Raw genomic sequence first — 27,764 nt, 5'->3', positions numbered from 1 at the left:
GAAAAAGGAGCCAACTTTCGGGGGCAAGACAGAGAGAGAAGAGGGGTAAGAGACAGAGGAGGGGGATGGCGGGGGGAGAGAAGGAGGGAGAGGCAGAGGAGATTTAAAAAAAGAAAAATGCTGAGATCTGACAGCACGTGAGGCTCTGGGTCCAGGTCCAGAGCACCCTGCCTTTTTTCTGTTTGGTTTTATGAAAAAATTAACACCCTCTTTATGTTTAGGCTAGTTTGGGTTAAGTTTTTATCCAGGCAACTGAAGAGTCCTAAACAAAAGGTGAAAAAAAGCGGTTACATCAGTCTTTCTCGAACCTTCCTGTGCATAGGAATCCCCCAGGATCTTGTCCCAGGTCAGAATCTAAGTCAGTAGACCTGGATGGGCCTGAGATTCTGTACTGCAACAAGCTGCCAAATGAAGCTGCTGCCGCTGCTCCCCAAACCCAGTCAGGTTACGGTGACTCCCTGGGACTAACAGAACAGCCTCACAAAGCCTTTTCCCATCCGCCTGTCCTCCGGCTTTCCCTCACTCCCTCGGCATCTGCGGACTCCTCTTGTCCTTGGGCCACTGCACATGCCCAGGCCTCCTCTGCTGTGCTCGGTCACCCAGCTTGGCCCCAGTCGTGCATGACACACACGTCCCAGCACTCAGCCCAAACTGTAAACAGGCACACCTCGGCTAGCTGGGCCTATTTCCCTGCGAAGGCAGTTTAGTGAGCGCATCTGAGTATCCTCTGTGGTCTCACTCCCATCTCAAGGGACTTATTAAAGTCCTCCTTCCAAACATAAACAGAAGTCTCCTGGAGAGGCGCCCTGCAAAATACACTATCTACCACCTCATGACATCACTGCTGCCCATCAAGGGATGGGCCAGAACAGGCTTCTGGGAACAGTTGTGGAGACCCCTAAAAATGAAGTTTGCTGATTGATGGTTGATCTTGGCAACTATTTCATTCAAAACCACAAATATTTACAGATGGTGTGCTTGCTCTGTGTAAAGTGCTTGGGTCGGTAGGCTCTCTGAACTACTTGGAGAAATTCAGGGAATCTAGTCCTCATTTTGATTCCCAGCTCCTAGTACTGCTTCCTGAGAACACTCACATCTCTTCCCCAAGTTTTCCGGCTTCCTAGCTAGATGGTATGTATAGAGGTTCTGGCAAAAGTGGCTTGGGAAATCTTAGCAGCAAATTTAGGATAAAGGAATGAAAAATTTTTTTTAAAGGAATGCATGTGTTAAAACGATGTATGACTTAACCCAAGGGACCGTGGTATTTCCTAAGTCCATGGCAAGAGAGGTCATGCTCTTTCATCTTCTGCACCTAGCATCATTTCTGTCCATGTCCTCCAACCTTCCCCCTTGCCAACTCTCATGCCTCTTTCCCCACCGAAATGGGGGGCTTAGCTCCCTTAATGATACTGGTGTGGGGGGGCAGCTTCATGGCAATATTCACCCTGTTCCCAAGTCTGAACTGAGTTGGAAGCCAAAGAAGCTGCCAGACAAGAGAATTTCCCCAAAGAAAGAACAAATCCCCCCTGTGAGGACTTCAGGGTGGTAGCTAGCAGGCTGTTGTCTGGTGTCAAGAGCCAGGTGGTTTTCCTCTGCCTTGTTTTTGATCAGTGCCCTTCTTCTTCCTCCTCACTTGGCTCTAGTAGCTCTGCCCACTTGTTACTTCCCTCTCCTGCCCATTTACGCACACGTGTGTGTGCTTGCGGTGGTAATGCTCTCATCTGAACATATTAGGGGACAAAAGCATGAACACATTCAAGAAATAACTTTAAGTTCCTAAGTCACCTTTCAAGTTTTCTTCCTGGTCTCTTTCAAACTTCCATTTTTCCTTCATTGCTTTTTCAACATCTTCTCTTGTTACAACTGGTAACCCGTCTGACTTCTCTTCACTCAGCTCCTTTAGTAGGTTCCGTATGTGCCAAGTCTGTTCATCCTTCAAGCGTTTGTTCTGTCGTGAAAATCAACAGTATGTAACTGCATCTGCTCAAGTATTTACCTTGACTTGCCTCAAAACCAATTCACACACTGAGGCTTGCAAAGTGAGAAAAAAACATTTAATGAAATAAGTTTATACAGTATCTCTAAGAGCTTATGGAACGTGGAAGATGCAAAGTAAAATTAAACCCATCAACACAGTAACTAATGGATAGAAAGTTACATTTAAAAAATTGTGTTATTAACCTCCCAGTCTATCACCCTAGGCAACAATCGCCTCAAAATCAACTCCAGCTCTAAAATAGGCAAAAAAAATCCAAAGATAGTGATCATTTAAAAACCAGTGAACATTAAAGTTAGACCTTGGAAGCTGATTTCTTCAGTCTCCCACTAAAACCTTCTTCTCCAGTGATCGTCACTCATTTGGTCAGTATTTATGAAGCATCTACCAGGCGGTCGTCTAGATATTAAGAATACATCAGTGGGGGCGCCTGGGTGGCTCAGTTGGTTAAGCGACTGCCTTCGGCTCAGGTCATGATCCTGGAGTCCCTGGATCGAGTCCCGCATCGGGCTCCCTGCTCGGCAGGGAGTCTGCTTCTCCCTCTGACCCTCCCCCCTCTCATGTACTCGCTCTCTCTCATTCTCTCTCTCTCAAATAAATAAATAAAAATCTTTAAAAAAAAAAAAAAGAATACATCAGTGAACACTATATACAAAACACAGTGGCCCCCTTCTCTTAGCCATAGGGTTTTGTCCAGGGGAAGCATGTGTCTCAAGCTAGGCACATGCTCAGAGGCCGTCCCTGGAAATACACTGAAACTGGTGGAAAACATGTCTGTTTTGTCTCCATTTTGAGGTTAAAAGGATGTAAGGTGAGGGGTGTCCATGGTCAGAGTTCCAGCCTCATGGGGACAATAGCCTTAGAAAAAGGATGCTTCCATTGCAAAGATAAAAAATTAACCCAAAGTAGCCTAAGCATGAAGAGGATGTTAATTTTTTCACATAACCAAAAGGAAAAGGCAGGGTGCTACACCTGGCCCAGAGCCTCACGTGCTGTTGGATCTCAGCTTTTTCAAATTTTTAAAAATCTGCTCTCCCCCCCTTCTCTCTCATCCCCTCTCCTCCTCTGTTCCCTTCTTCCCCCCTTATCCCTCTTCCCTCTCTGTCTTCCCCATGAAGGTTGGCTCCTTTGTAAAATGGTACAGCTACTCTGTTAAAAAGGATGCCAATTTCTTATAAACATCTGCTGACCATACAACTGAGCTCTTAGGCATTTATCTCAGAGAAATGAAAGCTTATATTCACATAAAAACCTGTACACAAATGTTTCTAAAAGCGGTATTTATCATAGCCAAATACAGAAAATAACTCACTTGTCTTTCAATAGGTAAATGGTTAAATAAATTGTGGTACATCCATATCACAAAATAAAAATGAATAAAAGGAACCAACTAATGATACATGCAGCAAACTGAATCTCCAGAGAATTATGCTGAATGAAAAAAGTCAATCTCCAAAGATTACTTACAAAGATTAATTACTAGTAAGTTATTTATATAATATTCTTAGAACAGCAAAATTATAAATATGAAGAACAGATTAATGGTTGCTAGGAGTTAATGAAGGGGTGGAATTGGGAGGGAGTGAGTGGCTGTAAAAGGACAATATGAGAGATGTTTATATTGATGGAAACGTCTGTGTCTTGACTGTATCGGTGTCGATATTGTTCATGTTAATATCCTACTTGTGATATTATGCTATATTCCTGTAATATGTTATAGGAAACCAGGTTATGGTTACACAGGATCTCTCTGTATTATTTCTTATAACTGCATGCCAATCGATAATTATTTCAAAAAAATTTAATTTAAAAAATCAAGGTCAATCAATATTAGCAACTGATAAACAATATATAGCTCTTTCATCAATTCTCAAATGTTCCATTTTCTTGAATGAAATAGATTCAAGTTTTGTTTTCTTATAAATAAATTGAATTACTTTGGCTTGACATGAGTTATTTGAAAATGAAATATTTGTAGAAACTTGAATAATACCAATGGAACTATCCCTTGCCAAACTATTGCACTAATACTTTTTCCACATACGGACTTTTCCACTTATTTTTGTTAGAAGTGGAAAATTCCTTTATCAAGTATAATCTGAATACTAAATAAATCTTTATCTGATTTTATTTATGTTAGCTAATGTTAGTAAGGCGACAATCACCTCAAAATCAACTCCAGCTCTAAAATAGGCAAAAAAATCCAAAGATAGTGATCATTTAAAAACCACTACATATAATTCATAAATAAATAATGTGTAATCAATCAACAAATTCTCCTCTTACTTTCCATACTTAGCACAATACTTGTCAAAGTGAATGCAGTCCTCTTTGATCAAACTTTTAACACATTGACTGTTCTTTTCAAACATATGATATTTTCATTTGTAAATTAAAATAGTATCATATGTTCTAAAAATGTAATTGAATGTTGCATAAATATGACTAAATCACAATTGGCATTATATGTAAATTTAATAACATCCATATTAAACTTCCCAAATCTCATAGTGAATTTCAAATGGATGGGAAATGTGTTTGACAACATGTTACAAAATTCACTATATCTGAAAAATTATTTTGAGTGATATATTGAAATACAGTTTAGTTAGCTATATTCACCAATGTGTTAAAGAAGAGACAGTTATCCTATAAAGTAGACAACTCTTATCCAAAGTAAGAATAATTGTCACACTATCAAATAGAAGAAAGGAGATTCAATAAATAAACTACAAAGAAAGGACTGATTTTGTTTTGTTATAAGGCCATCTCATGAACTTTACCTTTTTAAGTCTTTAAGATTCACAGGAGCAAGAACAGAAGTTGCCAAGATAGTACACAGATTTCTCCCTTACTATTTTCCTGCTTTCCCCAACAATGTCATATAACCACAGCACATTATCAAACCGGAGAAATGGACATTGGTACAATGTTATTAAGTAAATTAGAGACTTTATTTGGATTTCCTCAGTTTTTACATGTGCTCATTTTAATTTTCTTGTGTGGGTATAAGTATTATGAAAATTTGTCATATATATATATATATATATATATATACACACACACACACACACATATATATGTATATATGAGAATTACCACCATATAGATGACATTTGAAGTTGTGGTGTTAAGTAAGATCTTTAGAGTTAAAGAGAAGAGTTGAGATCAGAACCCTGGAAAATACTAATTTAGGGGTGGGTCCAGGAAAAGAGCAATGAGTGAAAAACAAGGAATGGTTGGTGAATAGGGGGGAATATTAAGGGAGAGTGATGTCCTGGCAGCCAAAGAGAGTTTCAAGATGACAGGGATGACTGCTGAAGGCCGGAGGGGTAAAGTGAGGACTACAAAGAGGCCATTGGACCCAGCTACTTGGTCATTAATAACTTCTGCCCTAGTAGTTGTGGTGGAACAGCAGGAGTGAAAGAATGAACCAGAGGTAAGGAAGTGGACACAGTGAACTATGAAATGTCTAATGAGGTAAGTGGAGCAGTGAATGCAAACAGAACAGTCCAAACAAAACTCATACAAAAGAAGAGATGATATGTAGGAAGGAAGAGGGGTATTTCTGATTTTGCCCTAACTGAAGAGAAAAGTATGTCTTGCTAATGAGTCATGTTTAACTTAGCAATTAAATATCCATGACCTCAAAAATTTTTCCTTCCACTGGTGTTAGTGTGTATCAACTCAATAAATATTTATTGAACACCCACACATGCTGGGCCCTTCTGGAGAAACAAACGTAAGTAAGATTTGACTGCTGCTGCCTAAAGAGCTTTCAATTTAATAATGGTGCTTTCAAATTAATAACAACATTTGTATGTAGCATTCCAGCTTAGTTTGGGGGAATGAAAAGGAGCTAGCCAAGAGAAGAGCATTCCCGGAAGATGAAACAGCCTGCATAAATGTACAATAACGAGCGAGACTGGGTTTTCCAAGATTTAAAAGAAGCAAGTGGTAAACAGATAAGGTTAGAGAGGTGAGCAGAGGTCAGATTTTGTAGGGCCTCAAAGACTTTAGTAAAGAGCTTGGATTTAATTTTCTGTACAGTAGGAAGCCACTGTAGGGTTTTAAGCACTGAAAGGTTTACAGTATTCGAAAGGTTGCACCTTGGAAAATGTACTGAATTGAAGAAGGATGGGTAAGAGATGGTGGCGGCTTAAACTGGGGCAGTAGCAGCATAAATGGAAAGAAACAGATACATACAGTGGGAGCTAGAGTCTGTCTCTCCATGCTCCTCACTGCTGGGTCCACTGATGACCCCAAAAGAAGACATAGGCCTATCCCATTCTTAGGTGAATCCTCATGAAAATAAGAATTTTGTTTCTGGCTTCAAATGAGGGGCTATGGGAAAGCGATTTTTCAGTCCTGGTCTGTTGTCCTTTCCACAACCAAATGGAAGTCCAAGGCTGACCCAGGAGTCCCAGTGGTGACCCCTGGGGTATGTGGATTGGTCCCTTGATGGCAGCTCACTCCTCTCCCATGCTGTGGATCTCATCATGTGGAACTGCATCCCAGCACCTAGACCAAAGTTCCTCTTTCCATTCTCATCCACAGACCTGAGTTTCTGTTTGAGTCTGATAAACAGACTTTACTGACTGATCCTGGAGAATCATGACAATGTCAGGGTCACAGTTATATCACCACCATGGCATGTCTGGCCCAATAAATGTTGCTGAATGAATGGCCAAATTAGCCCTATTTGGAAGACAGGAATGCCCAGGCTACAGGAGGGAAACTGAGCCTCCTACCAGTTTGGGCCAAAATGATACCAGCACTAAGTTGTACAGTCAGGGTGTAAACCCAGGTCTCTGACCCCAGACTCCATTAAAACTTGTAGATATAGGGGCGCCTGGGTGGCTCAGTCGTTAAGCGTCTGCCTTCGGCTCAGGTCATGATCCCAGGGTCCTGGGATCGAGCCCCACATCAGGCTCCCTGCTCAACGGGAAGCCTGCTTCTCCCTCTCCCACTTCCCCCGCTTGTGTTCCTGTTCTCGCTGTCTCTCTTTCTGTCAGATAAATAAATAAAATCTTTAAAAAAAAAAAAACTTGTAGATATAGTCATTTTAGACAAAAGCCAAATAAAACAGTTAACTGTGGAAGTTTTAGAGTCCATATAAATGCTTTAATAGGGAATAGTCTCAGTATTTCCTCATTTATGAGACACCTTAAGGGATAAGTTGTGTTAATTATCACTTACTGCTTCCAAACTGTATTTCTGCCAGTCTTTAGTCATGATGGTCATATACAGCATGACTTTGATATTCATTTTAATCTGATTTTATAAAAACAATGTATCATCTTAAACATTAAGTGAGTCACTTTAACAATTGAGATTATACTTTTCAAATAATATTTACATAAGCACCCTCTGAAAATCTAAAAACAAAAAGATACAGAAATTAAAAACAGAGAACCAATGTTTTATACTTTGGCTAAATAAGAAGTTAAAAGATAAATGTGATTTCAGAGCCTTAAAATTTTGAACACAAGATTCAGGGTCATCATGATCTAAATAACACAGATCAAGCTGACTTCCTTTGACATGGTAATTAATATAATAGGAACAGCAGTGCCCTCTTGCCTTAAATGTACCAAAAACTAAGATTGTAAATTAATCAATTCCAAGCACTAAAGAATTTCCTAGAATACATGTCATCATAATTCACAATTTTTTAAGGCATTTGTGTAAATGTTTAATAACTAGATATAAGCTTTATTTTTTTAATTTTTTAAGATTTTATTTATTTGTCAGAGAGACAGAGTGCACAAGGAGGGGGAATGGCAGGCAGAGGGAGAAGCAGGCTCCCCGCTGAGCAAGGAGCCCGATGTGAGAATTGATTCCAGGACCCTGGGATCATGACCTGAACCGAAGGCAGATGCTTAACCCACCGAGCCAGCCAGGTGCCCCTAGATATAAGCTTTAAATGTTATACTTACTCTTTCATGATACTTTTGGTTCTTTTCTCTAAGTCTCCTTATTTGAGCCATAAATCGTTCTACTGCATTTTCTTTTATTTGGCAGCTGATAATAAACAGAAATGTGTTACAATTACTTATCAAGGAAAATTAATGAGAAACAAATTTAAAAATTAAACTATTTAGATTGAAATAAAGTATTAAATATATTATAAAAACGCACTTAAGGATAAGATACCTTCTTAAGTGATTTTTTTGTGTGTGTTTCTGAGTATATTTGACTCACTAAAATATATATTGGAGAGATAACTTCAAGTTTTTTTCCTAAATCAATCCCCATTTGCATTTCACAGTCATAATTTTTATACTTTCTAATTATCTATAAATAATTCAGCTTAAATGGAACGTAGGGAAGCGCACACAGAAAACATGCTTTCTAGAATTCTAAAAAATTCAGACAAAAATAACAAAACAAAGACTTTATAAGGGCAGGCACATCTTCTTGAAATAGTAAGATAAATGAGGCATACCTTTGGTTCAAGTTCGTTAGTATGCCATCTCTTCTATAAATAATAAAAGCTTTCCTGACACAAACACATTTCTTTAATACCCAACAAGATTTGTTGAGCATCTGTCAGGTACAAAGGAGAGATAGAACAGTGCAGAAAGACTTTGGTATAGGCCGTTTGACAGCTATTTGAAGTGCTAAGTATATCTCTATCTCTCTTTTACCCAGCAAATCTTGTAACTTTAAATCTTGTTACCAAAGTAACACAATGGAAACAGCTCTGCGTAAATACCTTGCCTCAATTAAAACAAAACAAAATAAAAATACAGCACCTCTGTGGTGTAGTGAACAGAGAGGTCGTTACAGAATGAGAAACTCTTGTTTGCCATCTTGTCCCTGTCACTTCTCACCTGTATGATCTCAGGCAAGTCACTTCTCTGAGCATCACGTTTCCAAGCTATCAGTGGTGATAACAATACCTAGCTCTAACCCTATAAGGATTAAAATAAGAAATTGCATGTGAATGTTTCTAGCATAAAGTGCTTAGTAAATTTCAGTTGAATTTGAATCTTATATCATTCCTGCTTCTCCACTAACTGCCTAAGGACTCTCACCCTAGTTAGGCTGGGGCTTACTCCTCTGTAGGTAAGACAATTGAAGGGAAGACCTTGATACTGTTTCAGTTCCAAAATTCTGCAGTTTACATTGATCATTGTTCCCTTTCATGTAGTCACACAGACAACACATAACAGCACGTACAAGATTCAATGAACCGCTGCTCTGTGCCCAGTATTGTTTATGGCATTATGGAGTTGGTGTTGAACAAGACCTCCATGATCCTTGCCCCCAAGGAGCTTACATTTTACTAGACAATGAAGAAGTAAACACCCAAACATACTACTTACCCATTATTATGGGGGAAATAGCAGGCTATGACAAGGGTAGTAAATGGAAGGGACTACTATAAACAGGGTGATTTCCACACAGTAGTAGGTATAAACCATCTTTTTACTTCTCACCTAAAGCTTAGATGTGGGGGCGCGTGGGTGGGTCAGTCGGTTAAGCATCTGCCTTCGGCTTGGGTCATGATCCCAGGGTCCTGGGATGGAGCCCCGCGTCGGGCTCCCTGCTCAGTGGGGAGTCTGTTTCTCCCTCTCCCTCTGCTGCTCCCCCTGCTTGTGCTCTCTCTCTCTGTCAAATAGATAAATAAAATCTTAAAAAAAATAAAGCTTAGGTGTGCAAAAATTCTGAAGGAGTGCCTTCTCTATCTACCATTTTTAAGGAGAAAAATTAAAATATTGTAAATGAGAATTATCTGAGAAAGGCCCATGCGAATGTATGAAAATTATGCCATTTCTGCAATTATAAATATGGTAACCTAATTCATTCTCTGCATGGGCGAAGCAGGCAAATGAACCTCAAGTATATGGTGTCCCTTGGTTGAGACCAAGTCTTTGTGTGGTCTGGTTAATAGACTTACTCCTGGCTTCAGCTGAGAGGCTTCCTTGGTGATGACTGAGCATGCAAAAATGGGTCTGGAGACTCCACCCAGCCCCAACCCCAGATACTGCATGGCACACACTTATACTAAAAAAATTATTTCTCATTTATTTGAAAATCAAATTTAATTTGGCATCATATAATTTTATTTGCTGTACCTGGCAAGCTGACACTTAAGTCTACCACCCCTCCGCTCATAGCAGTTAGGAGCAAATGACCTGGGGCTTTGTCTCGTGTTCCTTGGGAGCAGTTCAGAAAGATCTGGTGGCACCAGCAGGCCTCAGGGGCAATTCTGAGGTGCCCTGAAGGTTTTGGTGGCTTCGTTGCTCCAGTTGTGGCTCACACGGTAGTTGTAGGTCTAAGTTAGCTGAGCCTTTCCTTGGAATTTACTTCAACCTCCATGGGTCTCATGAAGATGAAACTGAACTTCAGAACTCAACACTATCAGCCACTTGGGAATTCGAGCTTCACTGTTTTCTATATACTTTTTCCTTTTCAGATCTCCCTCAGATGCCATTGTACGCACATGTCACACTAAATATTGAAGCAAGTGGGATGATAAGCCAATGAGATAATATATATTAACGTGGTTCGAAAAGGATACACACTATTCTAAAGCACAGTGATAGGAAATGGTTAGTAATACAACAGGTCACATTTTCCCTTCCCTCTCTGTATTACTAAGATGTTACTAATGTGTCAACTTTCTCCCTCCAGGCAATTTCACTGAAAATTCAGAGAAGGAAAACAAATAAATCTGGATTTTTTTTTTTTTTTTTTTTTTTAGAGAGAGAGAGAGTGAGAGCATGGGGTGGGAGGGGTAGAGGGAGAGGGAGAGAAAGAGTGCAGAGTCTGACATGGGGCTCGATCTCATGACCCCAAGATCACGACCTGAGCTGAAGCCAAGAGACAGATGCTTCATGACTGTGCCACCCAGGGGCCCCTAAATCTGGATTTTTAAAAAGAATTTATACTTTTATCTATTTTTTAACCTATAATCACAATCACACCTATTTCTATATTCATACTCATTGTAGAAAACTGGGGGAAAAACAAGTATAAAGGAAGAAATTAAAACCACCTTTACCTAGAGATGATGATTACTTTATAGATTTAGCATTGGCAGTCTCAGCTCTTCACAAACAACCATAGAGGATCATGACTTTATCTTTTGGGGATAGATTAAAAAAATGTTTAGTTGTTCAGAAATCATTGACTACCTACTATGTTCTCCCAGCTCTTTGTTAGATGAGATTGTATAAGAGAATTATAAGATGCTGCCAGGGGATCCTTGGAAAATCCTTTCTCAGAAAGTGAGGGGGATGTTTTGGCTATTGGTCATGTGACAAAAGTTCTGTCACCTGGGAACACATGCAATGAGTCAAGTGTCCCTAGCAGAGTGACAGTGTAAAGCAAGGCCTTGACTGTTCCAGTCCACAAGATTATTTATTTAGTCTTAACAGAGAGAACAAAAGCATGAGATGTTCAATTTATATCTTGCACTAGATCATGAGAATTTTTAAATGTCTCTTTGTAAACCTCTGTGAAAGAACAGAAATACTGGCCTCTGACTGACCTAGAAGAGAAAGAAGCAATTGTGTCTGGATGTGACCAACGTAAACCATAGGAGCAAATTAGAGACCAGATTGTATTCACAGAGCCTGAGTTTTTGTCCCACTCTCCAAAGATGAGACGAGGGAAGTTTTCGGTTATGCTGACAAATGAGGGCAGGTGGTTTCTGGTTATAACTTAATGTCTCAAGTAGAAAATAAAGGGGAACTTTGTTAAAATTCCCTTCCCATGCGTGTTTCTCTCTTAGTGTTCTGACCCTTTCACTCACTGAAAAGAATAGACAGATAGATTTGGAGTTTCTCAAGGAGAAGGAGATGGATTTTCTCTGAATGTTGTTAAGAACAAATCTCTTAAAGACCAGCGTCACCAGCATCACGGGCTCTGCACATGCAGCCTTTTTCCCCTCCAATAAATAGTTTCCCAGTCCCAAATCCCAAATGCTTCACAGGGCTTGGCTTATCTCACCCTTGCCCATGCCACCAGTCTGCTCTTACCCTTTCTCCCGCACTCTGCCTTCTCTCTGTTCCTGGACTCTGTAAAGCTCTCCCTCACCCCAGCGTCCTTTCCATAAGCCTTTCTCTCCTCCACCCTATGTCTCCATAACACCTTCCTCTGCCAGGGATCAGCTCCAACGTCCCTCCCTCAAACAAGCTTTTCCTGACCTCTCTGACCATATCAAGTCCTTTAGTTAAACCGTTACACAGGACCCTATACTTTTCTTTCATAGTGTCTTAACTGTAGCTATGCAATTTTTTAAAAAAGCTTCAAGTATTTATCTAATGTCTGTCTCCTCTGCCTCATCAAGGCAGGAACTGGGTGGTCTGTTTGCTGTTGTCCTCCAGCACTTGCCTTGGACTTGGTAAACATTCAAGCACTTGTTCAGTAAATGCATGAAGTACATGTTTTTGTTAAAAAATTATTTTTTAAAAATGCTAATTCCAGTATAGTTAGCGTACAGTGTTATATTAGTTTCAGGTGTACAATATAGTGATTCAACAATTCTATACATTACTCAGTGCTCGTCATGGTAAGTGTACTCTTAATCCCAATAACCTATTTCACCCATCCCCCCACCCACCTCCCCTCTGGTGACCATCAGTTTGTTCTCTGTAGTTAAGAGTCTGTTTTTGACTTGTCTCTTTTTTTCTTTGTTCATTTGTTTTGTTTCTTAAATCTCACATATGAGTGAAATCATATGGTATTTGTCTTTCTCTGACTGACATTTCACTTAGCATTGTACTCTGTAGTTCCATCCATGTTGTTGCAGATGCTAAGATTTCGTTCTTTTTTATGGCTGAGTAATATTTCATTAAATTATTTATATATTATATTATTTATATTTATATATAATAATGAGATATAGTTATAATAATATATAATTATATAATTTTATAAATATACAATTATATATATTATATATAATGAAATATATATATATGCATATCTATATATATTATCCATTCCTCTTTATCCATTCATCTATCGAGGGACACCTGGGCTGCTTCCATAGTTTCACTATTGTAAAGAATGCTGCAATAAACAGGGATGCATGTATCCCTTTGAATTAGTGTTTCTATATTTTTTGGGTAGTGCAATTACTGAGTCTGTAAGGTAGTTCTATTTTTAACTTTTTGGGGAATCTCCATACTGTTTTCTACATGGCTAGATCAGTTTGCATTCCTACCAACAGTTGACGAGGTTCCTTTTTCTTCACATCCTCACCAACACTTATTGTTTCTTGTGTTGTTGATTTTAGCCATTCTGACAGGTGTGAGGTGATACCTCATTGTAGTTTTGATTTGCATTTCCCTGATGATGAGTGATGTCGAGCATCTTCTCATGTGTCTGTTGGCCATCTGGATGTCTTCTTTGGAGAAATGTCTGCTCATGTCTTCTGCCAATTTTCAGCTGGATGTGTGTGTGTGTGTGCGTGCACTGAGTTGTATCAGTTCTTTATATATCTTTATATATCTTATTCTATATGTCATTTGTGAATATCTTCTCCCATTTAGTAGGTTACCTTTTAGTTTTGTTCGTCGTTTCTTTTGTTGTGCAGAGCTTTTTATTTTGATGTAGTCCCAATAGTTTATTTTTGCTTCTGTTTCCTTTGCTTCAGGAGACATATCCAGAAAAATGTTGCTATTGCTGATGTCAGAAAAATTACTGTCTCTGCTCTCTTCTAGAATTTTTATGGTTTCAGGTCTCACATTTAAGTCCTTAATCCATTTTGAGTTTATTTTTGTGTATGGTGTGAGAAAGTGGCCCAGTGTCATTCTTTTGCATGTAGCTGTGCAGTTTTCTCAACACCATCTATTGAAGAGACTGCTTTTTTTTTCCATTGGATATTCTTGCCTCCTTTGTCAAAGATTAGTTGACCATATAAGCACGGGTTTATTTCTGGGCTTTCTATTCTGTTCTATTGATCTATGTGTCTATTTTTGTGCCAATACCATATTGTTTTGATTACTACTGCTTTGTAGTATATCTTGAAATCTGGGATTGTGATACCTCCAGTGTGGTTCTTTTTTAAGATTGCTTTAGGTATTTGGGGTCTTTTGTGGTTCCATACAAAGTTTAGTATTATTTGTTCTAGTTCTGTGGAAAATGCTATTGGTATTTGGATAGGGATTGCATTAAATGTGTAGATTGCTTTAGGTTGTATGGACATTTTAACAATATTTGTTCTTCTAATCCATGTGCATTTGTTTGTGTCACCTACAGTTTCTTTCATCAATGTTTAATAGTTTTCCAAGTACAGGTCTTTTACCTCCTTGGTTAAGTTTATGCCCAGCTAGGGGTGCCTGGGTGGCTTAGTCGTTAAGCATCTGCCTTCGACTCAGGTCATGATCCCAGGGTCCTGGAATCGAGCCCTGCATCAGGCTCTCTGCTCAGCGGGAAGCCTGCTTCTCCCTCTGCCACTCCCCCTGCTTGTGATCCCTCTCTTGCTGTCTCTCTCTCTATCAAATAAATAAAATCTTAAAAAAAAGAAAAAATTACGCCCAGCTATTTTATTCTTTTTGGTGCAATTGTAAATGGGATTGTTTTCTTAATTTCTCTTTCTGCTACTTCATTATTAGTGTATAGAAATGCAACAGATTTCTGTATATTGATTTTGTATCCTGCAGGTTTCTTGATTTCATTTATCATTTCTAGCAGGTTTTTGGTGGAGTCTTTAGGGTTTTCTATATATAGTGTCATGTCATCTGCAAATAGTGAAAATTTTACTTCTTCCTTACCAATATGGTTGACTTTCATTTCTTTGTCTTTTCTGATTGCTGTGGCTCGGACTATGTTGAATAAAAGTGGTGAGAGTGGAGATCCTTGTCTTGTACCTGACCTTATGGGAAAAGCTCTCAGTTTTTCACCACTGAGTATGATGTTAGCTGTGCAGTTTTCATAGATGGCTTTTATGACATTGAGGTATGTTCCTTCTAAACCTACTTTGTTGAAGGTTATGGAGTATATTCTTATGTGGAAAAGACTGAAATGAATTCATTCACTCCCTAAGAATTACACATTAAAACACCTACTGTGTGCCAAAAACTGAGGTTCAAAATCTCTCCAGAGATTTACTGTTTATGAATTGGATAAAACATAAACATAGAATATCTTACCTCTAGTTTTGTCTCCAGCTCCTGGGAGTGAGACACTAGGAAATATTTTTATTAAAAATAATTGCATCATTTGGATTTGGTCTGTAGCCACTGGAGATAATATTCATTGGAATGTCTAGAAATGAAAAATCGTTTGCTCTTCTATAAATGTACATGAACTATTCTATATTGTACTTTAAGAGATAAGTCAGCCAGCTGTTACATACAAACTGCGTATACAGCATGTGGGAAAGTGACCAGTGATCCAGTAGAGGGAGAGAGGGAGTCAAAACCACATTAACGAATGCTGTTTCATTGCTACTACTTGGAATATGTTATAGTCAAAGTTTCAAAAACTTTAAAAAAGATGTACATAGCACAAGAGTGCATTTATGCTTCCAATCTAACTCCAGTCTAGCTCTCTTGACAGCTTTTGAGTACATCACTTTCCATTTGGAGTTACATGAATCTTAACAGTGATTTCCATTTACATATGGGAACGTTTAGATTCCATAATCTAAGCTTACTGGTAGTCTAGAAGTGCTTCACTGGTAGGCAATTTGACTTCTTTGTGTGGCCCATCTTGAATATCCTTTTTATTTGCTTTCGCTGTGTTATCCATTGTGTTGCTTAGTTAGTAAGAAGCATACCTGTTTAGAAAAGAAACAGGGAAAGTAAATAAATTCTGTCTTTGCCCCTCTACTTGTGCTTACTCAAGATGAGGAACTGCTGGGACTTAATTTAAAACTGTTTTTTCCATTCAGGTTTCCATGTCCCCAGACCTATCATCCACCACAATGCTGGGACATCACGAATCAATGGATTCTTGAGTCTGGTAAGTTCCATGTTTGGCCAGGTACAGCATTTCCCCACCCAAAACTTTCTAAGAGACTCATCCCCTTATGTTATCCATCTACATCTGTTGTCCCTATCGAGATTTTTTAAGAACAAGGACTAAACTTTTTCAGTCATTTTTTTTCTCCGCAGTGTTTGGCAAAGTGCACTGCATGTAGTAGCAGCTCAGGAAATGTCTGTTACTTTTTTTTAAATTAAGATAAAACAAAAGCACAACTTTCTATGGGCACCAAGAAACTAGAATCCAAAAGATCAGGTTTGACCAGGGTTGTTATAAAGAGCAAATAAAAGCACATATTCAAATGTTTTTTAAATGGCTAAGAGGTTTACAAATGAAAAATAATAGTAATAATAATTATTATTAACAGTAACTGCTCATCAGCTATTAATTGCTTTTTAATCAATAATAAAAAATTATCAAAAATAATATATTTTAAAAGTAAAAAATTAGGTCCACTATTCACAGATTTTTATAGTAAACAGGAATACCTCATGGATTTTGTATAGGTACTAAAGTACTTCTTTTCAGATTATATAGTCTTCTGTAACAGATTTTTATCTAATTTCCATTAATCTCAAAAAAATGAGTGTCTAAACTTTAATCAATGTATTAGTAGTTGAGTATGGTAGAAAGAATTTAGCCTTTTTAATGATTTATTTAGATGGCTGGAAACTCCATGAGAGTGGGAATGATATAATTCTTGTGCATTAATCTATTTCCCCACCTAGCACAAGTAGATGCACAATAAATTCTTGTCAAATGAAAAAATGGATGGATGAATCAGGGAGACATGTTTTAATCCCAGATCCACCACCTATTGTCAATGTGACCTTGAGTAGGTTACTTAATATTTTTGAGCTTCAGTTTCATTATCTGTAAAGTGAGAGCAAAAATCTTACTCTAAAAGCCATTGTAAGGATTAAATAAGCTAATATTTTAAGCACCTAGCATAGTGGCTGATATACAGAAAGAGTTTAGTTAAGTATTATGGCCATTTGGTTAAAGCTCCAGATCATGCTTCTTCAAACTCCAGGTAACTATAAAGCAGAGGATGTCTGCTTGCTGCCAAGTATGATGATATATGGAAAAACTAATCCATGCGGTCTGCTATTGTCAACCTTCATCATTGATTTGGGTCACTGAATCGGCAATCCACATAGATCACTGAGATCCACAGTGGAAAATCTCTCTGAAATGAAATACGTTTTCCTAGACTTCGAGCCAGGCTCAGTCTTTGTGTCTCAGACTTTTCCAGCCAAGGGTGTTCATCTCTCTATTCTAACAGATTCGAGTATACCTGAATGCAAACATACTATAATACCTTCCCGCTGAAAAGCACTCAGGTGACACAACAGAAAGACTTAGCACATTAGGACAGAATAATATATTAAGTAGTATCTTCTCAGATATGAAAGTATTGCGAACAATTCCATAAACGACACACTAAAATGTGTCATTATACCATCACGGTTCACAGAAACTTATCAGCTGAGAAAAAAAGTGCTTTCGTTTTAGATGCAGAGTTGAATTTTAATATTATTTTCTATTTTAGAATTAGACTTTTTAACTTGACTATTGCACAAAAAGATAACATGCTGACCAGTGTTTCATTTTACAACAATAAGTTACTATTTAACAGTGATTTTTACTATAAATATTTCATTTAAAAGTTAAAACAAATTCTAACCTTGATCTCTCGTTTTCTTTCTGAGCCATATGGAAGAGATCAAGTGTAACAGTTTCCACCTACAGTACCCATCTGGTGCTGGGGGAAAAATGACCTCATCTTGTTCAATTACCTCAGTTACCTGGCTCTTAGGTTTTCAATTCTCTGCCTAAAGTATAATTAGTTATGTAACTGCAGCTCATGGCAAAGGACTTTAATAAAATATGAGTGAAAATGTGGATCCATGAAGCACAAATGATTGATGCATAAACTCTATTAATATTCATTGTTTCACATACTTTCCAGAAAATTAGTAAGCATTGGCTTGCCCTCTTATTAGATGTATTTTTGCAATGAGCTAATGACTTCACTTCAGAAAGTACTTCTACATTTGATAAGGTCCTACAAGCAGTGGGAGTTTCATAAACATTTACAAGGATTTACAGTTCCTGACCATCTAGAGGATTTCTAACTCTGCAAAGGGTGAGAATCGTAGAAAAAAATTTTCACAAAGTAACATAATTATCTTCCAGGCAGGTTTCACATAGAATAATTCTTGACAGAGGGACACCTAATCTGTCTATCAATAACTGCAAACAGCTATTCGGCACCAGCTCTGTGCATGGCTTTACCTGGCCCTTAATTATAAAATATGGAAGAGACAAGGTCTCCACTCAGACAGATGGGAAGAAAGAAGCATACTCCAGCAGAACTTTAAGAAAATAATGAGCAACTTTAAAAGACTAGCAAGATTGTGCAGGTAATGAAGGCTCCGGAGATCTCTGCCCACAGTGTGACCTTTTGTGCTGTTTTTCCTCTCCCAGCTCTGTTTGGGCATTCAATAACATACGCCATGGAGGGAGGGCAGGCAAGGAGGCTGGGTTTGAAAGACTCAGGTCTCCAGCCTTTTCAGAGACCACCCCATAATCACTTTCCATCAGAAAATGTTTCAAAATATATTCCCTGAGTGCTACTCAGTGAAAAGTAAGAAGTCTGTTTGGATAAAATGGACATATAATAGCCATCTTCTTCAAATGTGCTGTTACCCCAGAATGCTTTACTTGACTCTGCAAAATCACCCAAAAAACAAACAGTGCATTGTCAGGATCCTGGCTCAATATCTAGAAAGTCCTAATGACTTTTTTCATGACTTTGTGGAGCCACGAATATCCAGAAGCCTCCTAATGACTCTTTTCAAATTTTGTGGGGTCTGGGAGGGATGGCAGTTCTGCCCTGATACCTTTCTGGACATTTGGAATGAATTCTGATGTTTGTTAGCCAATGTTTTTACATAAAAATGTAGATTAAAATGGAAGATATTTACTTAATAACATTAGTAATGGCAAAAGTTCTGAATAAGATTCCATCAGAGGTTTAGTTAAAAGATCTCTACATGGGTGTTGGAAGTCTTGAAGTCTATCTAGTGCTGACTCTGCCATTAACTAGCTATAAATGTGTAACTCTAATAAATAATAATGTCTAATATCTCACTATAGTGTTAATTGCAATATATATTTGAAAACATTCATGGCATTCATCCTCAACAAAACACAACTCCTTTAATACTGAATAACAACTAATCACTTCAACAAACCATCTTTGGGTTTTCAAAAATATATGTTGGCACATAGGCCAGCATCTCCCATGGATGCAAACTGGATGTTCAATAAATGTCTAATTTGAATGACTGACTTGCAAGTAATGTGTACTCACTTTCTTTACCAATGGCCCTATTTATTTGCTCATAATATTGTATATACCCTTAATTTAGAAAGTAAAATAAATAAATTTATTTATTTATTTATTCATTTATTTATTTATTTTAAGTATGCTCCATGCCCAGTGCAGAGCCCAACGTGGAGCCCAATGTGGGGCTCAAGACCCAAGCCAAGATCAAGAGTCGGATGCTCAACTGACTGAGCCACCCAGGGGTCCTGAAAGTAAATTACTTTCAAATTCAAATTCTCACTTATGGTAAAACATACTTTTAATACAATTTTTAAGTGTTTTAGAAATGTTCTTCAGTGTATCTTAAAAAACCCTGAATTCATTTAAAGCTTTTTAGTAGTGAGAATATCACCTAAGAGTTAGCTTAAAACAAATTCAGTTCTCCTTTTTTATCGATTATGTATATACAGCCCAAAGCAGCTTTAAAATGTAAAACACAGCCAGTTTGGAGATATGTTAAACCACCATATATTCAAATTAAGGTATTTAAAAATATTTGGATAAAAGTGCCTGGTTGGCTCAGTCTCAGGGTTGTGAGTTCAAGCCCCATGGTATGCAGCCTACTTAAAATTAAAAAAATAAATAAATAAAGTTGTATGGAGCCTACTTAAAATTTAAAAAAAAATAAAGTTAACTATTATTAATGTACCTTATATTTTTAAAAATAATAAATAAATAAATAAATAAAATATCTGGAGAAATTATATTTTTAACTTCACTTGCCTAATTGATGATTTATGTTACATTACCATGTATTTTCTTTACCAATGCAAATCCTTTGGTCAGTGGCACATTTCTGAACTGCAGTTCTCAAATTATACTGGATTCTTACCTTAAAAATTGGTCTATCTTCTGATCCAGAATTGCTCATGACATAGTTTGAAAAGCACTATATTATACTAACTTCTCTAGCAACCAGAACTACATTTCCCCCCCAACTCCTGCTGTCTTTCAAGCTTAGAAATGTCACATTTTCACATTCATCGTGAAAAAATATTGTGAGGATAATGGAACTACATGTAGTATTTTCATCCTCTGATGGTGGAGGAGAACAAAAAGGCTTCTAGCTTCAAAGAACAGTGGTGAATATGAAGAAAATCTATTGGAGCCAGGTCTTGGGGTGGCAATAAGGAAATCCATGAGGGGTTATCACACACGCAGTGATAAATACCCAATCTTGTTATTTTCCTTCTCTGCCTTCACAGAAATATATATGTGTATATATATTTTTTTCTTCAATGGGACCTCCCATTGAATTCCACCTCCCAACCACCTCCTCAACTCTCTTGCCCAGCAGAAAATTAATCATGGAGTAAGAAGGGGGGTGAAGAAGCAAGGTACTATACAAATCTAACAAATTAATAAAAGAAATAAACTAAGTGTCCTGTTCAGAAGGATGTTGCAGCATCCAGGGCAACGAGCTGAAGCCAATCTGTGGATTGGGAGGGTGAGGGTGAGGCCATCAACAACACTCGGGGCACTCAGGAAGTACCCACGCGGGAGGGCTATGTACTCGTCCGGAGAAGGACGCAGGATGTGTGAGCCTTCACTCAAAAGGCGTTCACAAGACTGGGAATGCAGTGAGGAGAGCACTAAGCAGAGCAAGACTTGAGTCTAGTCCTAGCTCCTCCACTAATGAGTTTTATAACCTCGAACAAGCCTCGAAACCCCTCTGACCCTGGGTTCTCTTCCATCTTTCCTGCCTCCTGGCAGGGTTATCAAGAAAGCTCAAATGATTTGGGAACACTGTGAAGCATAAAGCTCCATACAAATGGAAGGATTCGTTTACTGAGCATCTACTGTGTGCGAGAGGCTGTGAGGGCACCATGAAAGTTACAAATCTGAGTCAAATTCAGATCCTGTCCTCCAGGAGCAGAAGATCTAGAAGGGCAAATAAGCAACGCATCCGGGGGTTCAACTGCAAGGAGGAAAGAGAGGTTAGTATTTTGATCAGATCAAAAGATCTCCTTCCCTTTCGATCTCCTCCGTGAACAGGGGTGGGCCTATGAGAACCCCTCCTGGCGGTTTCCAACGGTCCAGGAGCAGGACTTGGTGGAGGACGCCAGGAGGGCGCGACCCCAGGCCCATTTGGGCTCAGAGCAGGCCCCAGGGCTGGTGGGGGTGGGGCGGAGATGTAAAGCCTTAAGAGTCAGACTGGAAGGAGTCAGCGGCCGAGCGAGGGGTCCAGCCAGTCTCCCTACCTCCCCTGGACGGCTGCCAGGTGCGGATGCACTGCAGTGGACCCACAAGTAGCACTCGCATCCGGCCCGCGGACCAGGCCCACACACTCCGCGGCTGCCGCCGCACCCTCCGTTTCCAAGGCGACGCGCGCGCGAGGGCTTCCCCCTCCCGCCACCCTGCGCAACCGCTACCCGCGGGCCGGGCGCGCCACCTGGTGGCCGCAAGGGGAAGAGTCCAGGAGAAGGGGACGCGCTGCCGCCTTTTGCCCCCGAGGTCCCGCCCTCCCGCCTTCTCCCTGAGCGATTTTCACTGCCACCGCTCACCCTGCTGATTGCACAAAACTCACGCCCCCTCCTTGCCTGCCTCGAGTGGCAAACCCGTAAGTAGTGAGTTGTGTGGAGACGTGATATCCGGCTCTGCACTGTGACCGTGAGACACACTTGGATCTGTGTGTCTGTTTCTTCCGCTTCAAGTGAGACATAGAGACGGCTCTGTGGTTTTCCAGAAGCTCGCAGGACGGGGAAAGGGGTTTGTGCGCATGGCCGGGTTCTGCCCCACTCTGCTCTTCAACCACCAAGGCTTTTCTTCTCTCTTCTCTTGTTTTGTGTAAGACTTCCTTTGGGTTTGACTCTAAACAGAATTGCAACCCCCTGGACTAAGTGTTTATATGATAACGTCCAGCTCTGAAAGATCCTTGATCCTATTTTGCTTTTCCCTTTACTTTTTTGCTCCTAACCTCAAGAAAACCAACACAAATTTCGATTCCGTCTTTCCCCCACTTTCTACGTTTTGCAGCTCTGTCCTACTTTGAGGGGAAAATACATCAGACCCCTACAACCTTTGAAGTTCCCCTTTTCTCTCCTGCATTTTTCCCTCGTTCTCTGCCTCAAGACAATTTCTTACATCCTGGCAGCACCTACTTAAGCTAATAACACCCTAGTCAAATAGTTCTCTCTCTGTCCCTGGAAGACAGAAGTGAGGCCCTCTCTTGAACCTCCACTCTTCATAAGTCACCTGTTTGGCATTCTTGAATTTGATTTTTAAAAAATAGATTATCTGGTCGCCTGGGTGGCTCAGTTGGTTAAGCGTCTGCCTTTGGCTCAGGTCATGATCCCAGGGTCCTGGGATGGAGCCCCATGTTGGGCTCCTCCTCTGGGAGTCTGCTTCTCCTTCTCCCTCTGCCCCTCCCCTGCTCGTGCTCTCTCTGTGTGTGTCTCTCTCTCAAATAAATAAATAAAATCTTTTTTAAAAATTAGAAAAAGTAGATATTAAAAAATAGGTTATCATATATTTTCTGATTAGTTCTGTGTTATATTAATAAACAAATTAAGAACTTAAAAGAAAGGAATTGAAGCAGTTAATACAAATATTAGCTTTTGATTGAGGGAGTTTTTCTCATCAGTAAAAAGTCATCCAAAAAATAACCAGTCTGAGATAATTTATGTGTTCTAGCTCATTTGAACCTTCCTTTATTCCATCAATGTTATGTATTTGTTAAATGCCCACAGTTTGCTGTGATCTACACATCTGATAAAGGATTTTTAGGTACTTGGTCTTTCCTAGAATAACAACAGGTGGGATTGTGGGGTAAAATTATTAAATAGAGTACAGATGCAGGAGGGGAAAAAAAAAGCTACCACCAAAAATTTTCAAGTGAGCGGATTATTTCTGTTAAATGGAAAAACAATTTTTGTGATTATTCAGCACTTTGAAATCATTCCCAAATCATTTCCTATAAATATTAGCCTACTGCTTTTATGAGAGCCTGGGCCCAGGGTCAAAAATGTACTTTTACCCTATCATTTATCTCCTGTACAGTTTTTCTTATGGTATTTGCCAGTTGGTGGTTAAACAGTGAAGCCAGATAAGCATTTGCCAAGTTTCCTCATTTGACTTTGATTTTCTGTTAGCCTTGCCATGTTGAGTGATGTAGAAATACAGGCAGGAGAGGGGCGCCTGGGTGGCTCAGTCAGTCAAGATTCTGACTCTTGATTTCGGCTCAGGTCATGATCTCAGGGCTGTGAGATGGAGCCTGGCCCAGGCTCTGCTCTGGGTGTGGAGCCTACTTAAGATTCTCTCTCTTCCTCTCCCTCTACCCATCCACCCCCCCACCTAAAGAAATGCAGGTAGGAGAATTTCTGTGGTAGAAAAAGCCAAATATATTGTCTACTTTGGCAAAATGCCAAATAACCTCTTTGGTATGCACAGTTGCTAAACATTTTATACTTTTTCAAATTTTTCACCTGTTTTCATTGAGGATCACTCTTTCTGCAAACAGACCCTAAAGCAATCAACTAAATGTATTAATATTAAATCTCAATAATTTTTAGAGACCTGAGCTGTTGACTTTGTAAACCAATTCAAATTTCTAGTAAATCAGAAAGTTTACTGACAACAAAGTTGCTTTTGAGAAACAGAAAAGCCCTGCTATGACTTCTTATCCAAAAACTTTGTTCCTGACAAATAGGAAACAATTAAAAAGGTATTTTGCAAAAAAAAAAAGTCATGAAGTAAAATATTCTCTTGAGAGGGAAAGTTTACACTACCTTTAAGCAGGCGCTGTGACAGACTCATAAAGGGGATTATGTTTTGATCTAACATCCATTGGCATGTTTCAATATTAAAAAATGGGATTGTTTCCCACCTTACTTATAAGGGTTGTGACTTTTTCTTTTAGCTGGAGACATGGCTCTGCAATCTACCCCATCTCTTCATCTCTCCGTCTCTTGGAACCAAGTTTAACTTGAATGACCAGAACTCTGGCAAAAAGAGATCACATCGCTTTCCCCCCCACATATCTCCTCCTCCTCCTAACTAATTTTTGAAATTACTTTTATGATCTCTTTGTGCTCTCTGAGGGAGAGGAGCTCAGAACGGTAAGCTGGAGCCAGAGTGTCATCTCCCAGAAGCCTGAGCCAGCTAGTACGGACTGTGCCTGAGGGCGTTAGTGTATGATGTCATGGGAGCGATTCAGCTCCAGTGAGTTGCTACATGCTTTTGGCAGTTTTAAAATATGACTACATAAGAGAAACATACAAATCAATAGAACGTGACAAAAACATCCAGAAATAGATATGTAAAAACATATATACATATATATTTACATATATTTCATTATCATATTTGATTTTATATATATATGTATATATATACACACATATATAGACAGTTGCTTCAGACAGAAGTGCCAAGGTAAATAAATGAGGAAAGGATACTATTTTCAACAAATGCTACTGTAACCATTGCATATGCCTGGAAAAAAAAATGAATCTTGACCTGATTATACACCTATAAAAAATTAACTCACCTATAAAATTAACTACACCTATAAAAAGTTAATCATAGGTCTGAACAGAAAAGCTAAAACTATAAAACTTCTGGAGTAAAACATAGGAAAAAAATCTTCGTGATCTTGGGTAGGCAAAGTTTTTAGTTTATAGGTTTTTTTTTTTTAAGATTTTATTTATTTATTTATTTGAGAGAGAGAATGAGAGAGAGAGAGAGAGCATGAGAGGGGGGAGGGTCAGAGGGAGAAGCAGACTCCCTGCTGAGCAGGGACCCCCCCCCCGATGTGGGACTCGATCCCGGGACTCCAGGATCATGACCCGAGCCGAAGGCAGTCGCTTAATCAACTGAGCCACCCAGGTGCCCCAGTTTATAGGTTTTTTTAATAGGAATTTAAAAAAAGAAAATAATAAATTGAACTTCATAAAAATTAAAAACTTCTGCTCTTTCATTAGTTTTAAGAAGATGAAAAGGCAAGCCACGGTCTGGAGGAAAATATTTCAATACATATACCTGACCAAAGGCTGGTATCCATAATTTATAAACAACTAAAGCTCAATATGAGAGAATAAAACAACCAATTACAAATGCCCAAAGATTTGAACAGACACTCCACAAAAGAAGACATATCAGTGGCCAATTAATACATGAAAACACGCTCAACACCATTAGTCCTCTGGGAAATGCAAATTAAATCCCTAATGAGATACCACTACATACCCATTAGAGTGGCTAAACTTAAAAAGACTGACAATACCGTGTGTTAGCAAGGATGGGGAGCAGCTAGGACTTTCATATATTATTGCTGGAAAAGTAAGATGGCACAACCATTTTGGAAAACAATTGGGTGGTCTTATAAAGTTAAACACATATCTCTCGTATGACCAACCCAGCAACCCCACTCCTAGATATTTGTTCAAGAGAAATGAAAATGATTGTTCATAGCAGCTTTATCATAATAATCTAAACCTGGAAACAACCCAGATGTCCATCAACAGGTAACTGCTAAAACAAAAAGTTTATAGCCATACAATAGCAACTACTTAGCAATAAAAAAGAGATGAACTATTGATACACGCAATAAACAACAGGGCAGGTCTCAAAAGAGTTTAGCTAAGTGAAAAAGTCAAATGTGAAAAACTGTATACTGTATCATATAAAATTCTAGAAGAGTCTGAAAGCAGGTTAGTAGTTGCCTAGTGCTGAGAGGGAGAGGTGAGGGGCCCGACTGCAAGGAGGCAGGAGGGAACTTTGGGATGAAGGAATGCTCTATAACTTCATGGTGGTGGTAGTTGCAGGGTATAAGCATTTGTTAAAACTTGCCAAATTACATATTTAAATGGGTGCATTTTATTGCATGCAAATTATACCTTAATAATTAGTTGACTTTAAAAAAAATAGCTACAAATTCTTTGATACTCCTCCTATCAAGAGGTGGAGTCTCTTTCCTCTTCTTGAGTCTAGGTGGTCTTATGATTGTTTCAACCAAGAGAGATAGCAGAAATGACTGTACATTATTTCCAAAGCTAGATCATAAAAAGTCATGCAGCTTCTTCTGGGTTCTTTTGGGATACTTTTTCTGAGGGAAGCCAGCTGCCATGTAAAAAGTCCATCTGCTTTGAGACAGCCATGCTGGAGAGGCCAAATGTAGGCCCTATGGTCGTCTGTTCCAACTAAACCTATCTTCTAGCCCAAGAAGTGCCTGACCTGTGAGTGAAGCTATCTTGGAGCTGCCCAACAAGCCCACCCATCAGCTGAGTATTGCTGAGTTGTGCCACAGTTGATGTCACAAGGACCAAGAGATTGCCAATTACTATCCTGCAGAATCTGAGATATGGTTGTTTAAAGCTGCTAAGTTTTGATAGTGTATTAGTTATCCATTACTCTATAACAAATGACTCCAAAATTTAGTGATTCAAGACAACAACAATCACTTATTGTCTCACAGAGTCTATGGATCAGGAAGTTTGGGAGCAAGTTGATTGGGAAGCTCTAACTTGGGGTATCTCATGAGGTCAGATGTTGGGCAGATTCTGTCTCTGTCTGAAGGAGCTTTCAGTATAGGGGGAGTGAGGAGCAGACAAGTTAATAGGCAATCACAACACAGTTGGATAACCCATAGAATAGGGGTAAAAACCCCTGGAAGGGGAAAACCTAACCCAGTTTTTTTTTTTTTTTTTTTTAAGATTTTATTTATTTATTTGACAGGGAGAGACACAGCAAGAGAGGGAACACAGGCAGGGGGAGTGGGAGAGGGAGAAGCAGGCTTCCCACAGAGCAGGGAGCCCAATGCGGGACTTGATCCCAGGACCCTGGGATCATGACCTGAGCCGAAGGCAGACGCTTAACGACTGAGCCACCCAGGTGCCCCAACCTAACCCAGTCTTGAGGGTCAGGGAAAAATTCCTAGAGGAACTGAGGTCTGAATTGCGACTTGACAATGAGCAGGCATTAGTCAGTTTGGAAGGTTGGATGTGAAAGGGGCTGGAACAGAGAGATAGGCATGGACAAAGGCCTACAGGTAAAAATGAAAATGATGACTTTCTTGTGGAGCTGAAAGAAATTTACTAATGCTTAGAGAATTGGGTCCCAGAGAGAGGAGAGGAGGTAGCCAGCAGGCTAGAGAGAAGTGAGCAGAGACAGATCGTGATGGGTCCTCTGAATCATCTTTCATGACAAAAGTTCACTCTGGCTACAGTATGGAGGGGTTGGGAGAGGTCAAGGTGGGGACAGGGTCCAGAATGAACTCCACTGATCACACTTTCCATCTTCTTCTGCCTAAGGGCTTCTCACATAGGTTTAGTTTCTGGTCCAGGAAACATGTCACCACCTCTGCCTTTTGCAAGATTGCAATGGTTGGCAAAAAGAATGACCTCATCTCCCTGGCTCAAGTTATCAGCTTGCCCAATCTCTGGAACTTTCTATGACTCAGGTGAGATGCCCACCCCCACACCAGGAAGT

The 27,764-nt window shown here is 39.3% G+C and overlaps 1 protein-coding gene and 1 long non-coding RNA gene across 3 annotated transcripts in view; one reads left to right on the top strand and one right to left on the bottom strand.

Moving 5' to 3' along the window:
* The window catches only part of CCDC83 (coiled-coil domain containing 83), a 45,374-nt gene extending 23,728 nt beyond the window's left edge, over nt 1–21,646 (bottom strand). The window contains exons 1-4 of the mRNA XM_078058647.1: nt 21,539–21,646; nt 15,615–15,737; nt 7,936–8,020; nt 1,786–1,948 (exon numbers count right to left, since the gene is read on the bottom strand). Of these exons, the coding sequence (XP_077914773.1) occupies nt 1,786–1,948; nt 7,936–8,020; nt 15,615–15,709 (343 nt within the window). The 5' untranslated portion in view covers nt 15,710–15,737; nt 21,539–21,646. The remainder of the gene's footprint in view (nt 1–1,785; nt 1,949–7,935; nt 8,021–15,614; nt 15,738–21,538) is intronic.
* Nucleotides 21,056–27,764, top strand: part of LOC144379452 (uncharacterized) — a 28,267-nt gene continuing 21,558 nt past the window's right edge. The window contains exon 1 of one of the 2 annotated variants that reach the window (XR_013442503.1): nt 21,056–21,274. This is a non-coding gene — a long non-coding RNA (uncharacterized LOC144379452). Of the gene's footprint in view, nt 21,275–21,825; nt 21,898–27,764 lie in introns of those variants that run through there. The other variant, XR_013442504.1, reaches the window with a different exon arrangement.

This window comes from Halichoerus grypus, chromosome 11, assembly GCF_964656455.1.
Source record: "Halichoerus grypus chromosome 11, mHalGry1.hap1.1, whole genome shotgun sequence".
Taxonomy (NCBI): domain Eukaryota; kingdom Metazoa; phylum Chordata; class Mammalia; order Carnivora; family Phocidae; genus Halichoerus; species Halichoerus grypus.
Note: the sequence above shows the minus strand (reverse complement) of the source record. Positions and strands in the feature narration are given on the sequence as shown.